We start from the raw sequence: 7,576 nt of genomic DNA on the forward strand, positions 1-7,576 counted from the left end.
GGAGGGAGGGAGGGAGGGAGAGGGGGGAGGGAGAGAGAGAGAGAGAGAGAGAGAGAGAGAAGGAGCCCAGGAGGAAACGAAATCGCGGAACACGATACGACGACATTCTGCCTATTACGTGTTATTAAATTATATATGAAATTATGAAAACTGTATTTCTTGCCCTTATTTCTTCGCATGATTTTAATATTGGATAAGAACAAACAAATTGTTATTCATGCACATATTTTGTAGGTTTCTCTGTACGAGGGACTGTTTCGTGCGTTATCTTTTTAATTGAAGTGTAAAATGTTAAGTGGACGAGGAGATTAAACGAGATGATATTTGTTCTTGGATTAACGAGTCAGCAAGAGGCGCGCGTGTCTCAGTTTACTTAGGATATCATAATTAAACGATTCCGTTTTCGTTTACTCAGGATCGATGTTCTCTATCAATACCCTCGTAAGTTTTGCCGAACGAGGTAAAAAATCCTACTCGGTTCTCAATCTGTTCGTCAATTTGTTTGCTCGTTCTCTTTTTTATGGCACTCGATACAGGCGAATCAGAAGAAATTCATGACAACGTGCTCCGACGTGAATTACGAGGATTGAAATTTCAGTCTGATCAAAGTAAGATAGCCATCGAAATCAACTTCCTGTAATTCAGGGCATACGATGGGAGATGTAGATCAGGAAATTCTGATGCGGCACGGACGATTTATGCTAGAATGGAGGAAATAGATCGTCTGATATAAAACGGAGATACGAGAACGATAGCTCGCGTAACAGGATGATATAAATTTATCTGAACAAGCGAATGTTAGTTACTTCGTCCTATGTAAATACTTTGGTAACAACATTGAATCTAATTGAAAATCTAGGCACTTTAATTTGCTATATAATAAACGGGAGCACAATTCGGGGCACAAGTAGCTAACAAATTTACAAAATTTGATATTTGGCGTGAAATTAAAAAAATCATCGTTTTACTTTCTTTCTCGCAAACTTAACGTAAGGATGTATGAGATATTCGTTAAAAAAATGTTTAGGAAAGACTCCATTATCCTAAAAAATATAAAAAATACTCAAAGTGAAGTATATCTTTTTTACAATATTTAATGTGTAAGAGTTCAGTTTCGTTGGTTATGTTGATAAAAAAAGAATATGTTGTAAATCGATATAATAGACCGTAGTCTATTTATGACGTAGGAACAACTTGTCGACTGAACAAGCATAACAAGTATCAGATCGAGACCTACTAAACACATGCCTATATTCATGATTAGTGTGGATGTGTAATTGCGGTGGAATACATTACAATGTCTAGAAAGAACAAACTCTGAACAATATTTTAACTTTGAGAGCAGCGCACGAAGGTTCGGCATGACGGTTTTTCTTCTCTATCCGTCCCTCTCGTTTTCTGCCTCTGTTTGCCTCTCCCTCTCTCGGCCTTTTTTCTCCCTTTCCTTCTTGCTGTCAGTTTCTCTCGATGGTCTTTTTGATCTTCTCGAAGCAATTGTCCCAAGCGAGAACCCGGTCGAGGCAATAACGACCGCAGGCCCGGCCTATCCTGTACCTTCTGACGTCTTAATAAAGCAATCGTCCGATTTCTTGAAACCCTCCTCCTTCTTTTGCTCCGAGCCACGCTCCGAAGGCCTTCGAAAGAACACTCTTTGCTTCGTCCAACATCATCAGTGTGATTTACAGGCTGTTTTTGCATATTTCAAATATTTTGCACATTATACAATTACTCGTTTAACAAATTAATTAATATCTTTTTACACAATTTCAATCGATACCGTTTCTCGTCGTGCTTTCTGCTCCAAGTACAGCTTGACTACTTCGAATAAGGATAAATCTAAATATAAATAGTAAAATCTTTGCTGTTTTGAAGAAAGTTATTAAAAAAAATTATTGAAAAAATGCATTATTTACAAGGCGTTCTTCTTAATACAAGAAGTATCGACTAATTTAAAAAAACTTAATTATAGACGTAAATATAATTTTCCATTGATTTATCCAATTTTTTTGAATTGTAAAATAGAATAGCAATTGATATTTGTGAATTAATGTATATTTTATGAATATGCTGATAAAAGAGGCCAGTAGATTTATTATAGATAATTTTACGTAAAAACTATAAAATAATTAATTCGTTAATATAATTCATAATCGGGAATCTATATCAGAAAAGAAATTGTTTCTTATTAAAATATTTACAAAAATTATAACGGACGTTGGTTATTCTTTTTTACATAGGTGTTTATACGTCTTCTTATCTTATCTTGTAAAAGATTTTTTCAATGTAAATAGGGGGGGGGGCAGGCGGCACGTACCTTTATTCTACACATAATTTACAATAATTTTTTTCTTTGTAAAAGAATACTTTATTTAATTCTATTATTTTATTTATTAGTGATAGTTGCGTCACTGTACGTTGTATTACATTTACATCGATGTAAAAGTAGAAAAAATGAATGTTGATCAACATTGGAAAAATAAGAAGAAATACGTGTTAGATATTATTACTCACTAGATATTACTCATCAGGATATATATATATATATATATATATATAATACGAGTCATCAAACTCTTTTCAATATTTCTGAATTTTGTCTCACGATCAATATCGTGCGCCAGAACTGTATCCATCTATCTGCTACAACACATAACGTTTGCTGAACTATAATTTCAAGGAACGATACAATTTTAAGTTATGCATATACTTTTATATTTGAAAAGATACTTCATATAATATAAGATTAGTAATTCAGACTATTATTTTTATGTCTTTTTCGGGATTGAAATAAAAATAGGAAATTAATCAACTTAGTAATTTTTATTATAATCGTTACAAACGTTAAATGCGAATCGCCATTCTCATTTCTTATGCACTAACACGCTGGAAAGGAAGCGAATGCCCCGAATAAATAACAAACGAAACAAGAACATAGAAAAAGAAGAAAAGAAAGAATATTAAACATGAATTAAGGAATGTATCACCGAGAACTATCCGATAGAGAATGGGAAACAGCGTTTTTACTTTGCTACCATTTTAATGGATGTTATCGATGACACTGGAGTAATGAATAATTCAAACGAAATTAATGTCGTTCACTATCCTAAACTACATACGAACACTAAGGCTGCTAAGGTGTAACGGAACGGCGTCTTTCTAGAGAAACTGAACGAATATGTATCGGATAAGTGCAGTAAGATGTTTAGTACATTTAGAAAAATGTTTACTCGATGATTATTATCGAGGTTTTTCTTTCGTTGATATATACTATTGTACAGCTTTGTTGGAAAATAGAAGTGATTGATTACCAGTTCCTCCTTCGGTATTTTAACGCATACGATGGTAAAAAGAGTAATGAAGCTGGCCTTTCCATTCTATCACATGATAATCATACTTTGCTCATGCACACATATCAATATGTTTTCTTTCGTATTGTATAACGTAACTGTACACGAAATCGCTTACATGCCTACTATGTACACTAAGTTGTTTCGATTCCTTAACCCATCAATTTTCGAAATTTTGCTTGCAGATTCAAGGTAGATTCAATCGAATCGATATTAATATAATACCGAAATGATAATAGTATTAATATAATAATAAGAATGAGGGTAATAATAATAGTAGTATAATATTAACATAGACGTGTGCAACAATATAACAAATACGGTAGTATATATTCGAAACGAACATTCAGGTTCAAGCAATGTTCTTCAAGTTATTAAAAAAATCGAACATTCAATAAAAAAATAGTTATAATTTAATATATTTTAAACCGTTTTATACTTTGAATAATGTTAATTATATGTATATATATATATATATATGTATATATATATTCATATATATATAGATATATATATATATATTATATTATATTATATTATCATAGATACTCTGTATATTGCTACGTTTGTACTATTTTTTTTTTTTTTATTTGAAGATTTATTAAATAAGGAAAAATTTTGAACGTGTTGTGTGCGAAATATCGATACCGATCGAATTACCTAATATTAAATCAAAGTTGAGTCTCCGATTTATTGCGTCTGTAAGTTCGAAACTTAAATACGACGAAAACGTTGTCTAGGAGAGATCAGGGACTGTTCATTTATTATAGAAGTATTAGCTTATATAGTCACTTTCGATACGCTTGAAATTCTTTATATTCATTGCATAAACTTTAAATTCATAGCGTTACGTAAGGGATTAAGCTCACTCTTTTTGTTTTAATCTTACCTTTCTTTACATTTGCTTGACACAACGAAAGAACAGTCCCTTATCATACAGTTTGCGAAAGCTATTTGTATCACTTAATCTAATATATTTACAAATTATCGCGTCATCAATATGAATTCCAAGGTACACGTCACATAATAATTCATTTGTATCTTTTATACAGAGTAAAGTAATACAAATTGCGATTATCTTTGACAATTTTTAGGAATACGTGGACATGTTTCGTCGACGATATTAACTAAAATCAAAGAATAAGAAAAGTCCTATCAACGGAATACATAATTTTTATATTAACAATGCATATGCAAAAAATATTCACCTGTAAAATATTTTCTTAAGTTTCTAATATTTTTATTTTTAATTACCAATTAATAATTACTAATTTTTAATTATAGTACAAGTCGTTAACATTTAAGCATAGGAAATTTGTGGCACTTCAAATAATTCGAAAAAAGGTCAAACATTTAATATTTCACGTCATTTCCACTTACCATCAGAAATGGAACATTCCACTTTGCAAACAATCTATTTCATATAGATTATTTAGCGCTAACTATTTGAAAACTAGATTTTAGATTTTGTCCAATTCAATTTTAGCATATTTAATTTTCATCGAATTCATTTCCACGTATTCTTCATTCTTCGAACAACATTCAACAACTCTGTCACGCCGTAAATTTCTTCCAGCTATTTAATCTCAATTTGGCACTCATTTCCTTGCATCGTCGCTGTCCTCTTCTGTACTGTACCTAAGCGCGGAATAAACATATTCTTGATTTGAATTCTCATTCTCGTCTTCTATTATTCCTTGCTGAATCAATATTTGATTCCCATCAGTCACCATTAGGACAGCACCTTCCAGATCATCCAACTGCATGTTTTCCTCTCTCTCCTCATTTTCTTCGTCTGTCTCTTCAATTTCTTCATTTCCTTCGTGTTCTTCTGACTCATCAATCCCTTCGTTTCTTTCATTCTCTTCCATTTCTTCAATATCTCCGTTTTCTTCATTCTCTTCGTTATCTTCAATCTGTTCACTGTCCCCATTTTTCTCGATTTCCTCGTTATCTCCAGGTTCTTCTAGATCTTCGTTTAATTCTATTTCATCGTTCTCCTCAATCTCCTCGTTATCCTCATTCTCTTCCTCATTTTCTTCAGTGGAGTTTTCATCAGATTCGTTCTTCGTATCCTCAAAATCTTCATCGCTTCGATCTGCAAATGTTTCAGATTCTAACTCTAAAGATTCATTGTTAGGTAAATGTTTTTCATATAGATTCATAGGTTTCGGGGAGGATCGATTTCGAATCTCTGATAAATCGCACACGTCTTTCTCAGTTAGAGGCACTATAGGGCCTAGTTTATGACTTATCGGCTGTTCTACAGACATATTCTCAGGAAGCAGAGGCATCATGGGACTGAGAACAGGAGGTCCATCATCATCCGATAAATTTGCATCGTGTTTCTTTGTTTCTGCAATAACGATAACATATTTAGCTTTTCATATATTCAATTAATTGTTAAAACATGTACGCTAACAAGATTGATATCTTTTTCTTGTTGTCGATTATAATAAACTAAATTATTTAATTTTAGATTGATCATCGTTTCTTTCAATACCTGCATTTTTGGAATCTGGAGGATGTTTTAAAGGATAATGCTCCATGTTCTTTTCATCGATTTCTAAATTATCTAGTTCTTCTGAATCCTCGCTCTCTGAATTGTAAGTAATTTCTTCAGTAGCTCTAGATTCATCCTCTGATTCATGTTCCTCTTCGGCTTCGGTACTACTACCACTATCCGATTCTTCTGTATCTGCTTCTTCTTCTGCTTCATATTCGAAATCCCCTTCTTCCACTTCTTCAATTATCGCATCATCAGCTATTAGACTTCCCTTTTGATAAGAGTTTATGTAAAAACGTTAACATACAAATATACTTTCATTAATTATAGTAAGTATATTATTTTATATTTTTCTAATTAGTTACCTCTGTTTTTTCATTATTTTTCATTTGTTCTCCCTCTTCCGTCTTCGTATTACACGTAGTCGAATGTGCAGCTTCATCGGTAATATTTTTTCGACATTTTGGACACCAAGTACTAGTACCTGGATGGCCGATGTGAATACTTGTGTGTAATAACAATTTACTACGAGCATTGTGATACCTATCAAACATAAATTCCCGATTATATATCATGTATATTACAATACTATGTACAAGTACAGAACTAAGCATACAATACCTGCCACAAACTTTACATGTAAAATTATTTCCTTCAGTTGATAATATCGCTTCGTGTGCAGCTTTCAAATGTTCTGCCAAATCATCATAATCTTTACAAAGTTTCAAACATACTCCACAAGTGACTGCTGCTTCCGCTCGATGGAAACGAATTAAATGTTGCCATAAATGTTTCTTTGCTGGCCATTGTTTTCCACACACTTCACAGGCACATTCTGTATTTGTTGATTCATCATAAACTTTCCTGGAATCCTTTCTTGAACATTTCATTGAAGATTTCGCCCTGAAATTGTGATTGATATATATATATGTGTCGGGTTTACAGTAGAATTAGGGTTAGGGGCGTGAAACGAATCTTCGTTTGGGTTACACGTTGTCGTTATGCAATAGAGAAGACATTGACTAGTGCAAATACGATTATTATAGAACCGGACAAGTAACCGTGGTAGTTAGGTACTCGAGAAACTAATGACAATGATCCTAGGTTCAATAACGAATCCGCGGTCGACGCGATGATAGATGAACGTACTCACAAAATCTAAGTCGGACGCGTAATATTCACTGGTCGTAAAGGGTTACTCCTTTCATCGATGAGATCGCGAGAATGACTTTCCCGTCCCGATGATGCCACAGAGGAAAACTATATTGGGGTGTGTCTAAGGACACGAGATCATCGGATTCGTTCGTTCGAGAAAAGCCTTCGTTCAGAAAGTAAGGGAAATCGGCGTTGCTGCTAATTGGTCAATCTCCATAACGGTGGTTAGAAAAAGATGCTAGCCGCCCTCGAGGGCAAGTTGCTAGTGGGAGACGCCGCTCGTTGAAAAATAGGTCTTCCCTATTTTCCCGTAGTTGGGACAAAGACTGTTTGTCTGTTTGAAGGACTTTAGTTGACTAGACTACTAGCTAGCTGAACATGTACTGCGGACACGCATCGACGTCCGGCAATCATCTTACTCGAAGAATAGGGTCTGCGTGTGGCGAGCTACGGGACAGAGACCGTTGGAATGTTTACTGTCGCGTGTTACAACTATTTCCTTTTTAAGGAGAGCTATAGAATTATTCCATGCCTTTGTTAGACAAAGCGTTCATCCCGTGACCGCGGC

At 33.9% G+C, this 7,576-nt stretch overlaps 1 protein-coding gene across 4 annotated transcripts in view; it reads right to left on the reverse strand.

The window, feature by feature from the left end:
* Nucleotides 1-3,925: 3,925 nt before the first annotated feature.
* Nucleotides 3,926-7,576, reverse strand: part of LOC100747641 (zinc finger protein Xfin) — an 11,434-nt gene continuing 7,783 nt past the window's right edge. For 3 of the 4 annotated variants that reach the window (XM_033320210.1, XM_003488678.4, XM_012384412.3), the window contains 4 exons: nucleotides 6,475-6,756; nucleotides 6,219-6,396; nucleotides 5,851-6,124; nucleotides 3,926-5,703 (listed from right to left, as the gene is read on the reverse strand). In XM_033320210.1, the coding sequence (XP_033176101.1) occupies nucleotides 4,946-5,703; nucleotides 5,851-6,124; nucleotides 6,219-6,396; nucleotides 6,475-6,756 (1,492 nt within the window). In that variant the 3' untranslated portion in view covers nucleotides 3,926-4,945. The remainder of the gene's footprint in view (nucleotides 5,704-5,850; nucleotides 6,125-6,218; nucleotides 6,397-6,474; nucleotides 6,757-7,576) is intronic. The other variant, XM_012384411.3, reaches the window with a different exon arrangement.

This window comes from Bombus impatiens, unplaced genomic scaffold (assembly GCF_000188095.3).
Source record: "Bombus impatiens unplaced genomic scaffold, BIMP_2.2 scf_0259, whole genome shotgun sequence".
Taxonomy (NCBI): domain Eukaryota; kingdom Metazoa; phylum Arthropoda; class Insecta; order Hymenoptera; family Apidae; genus Bombus; species Bombus impatiens.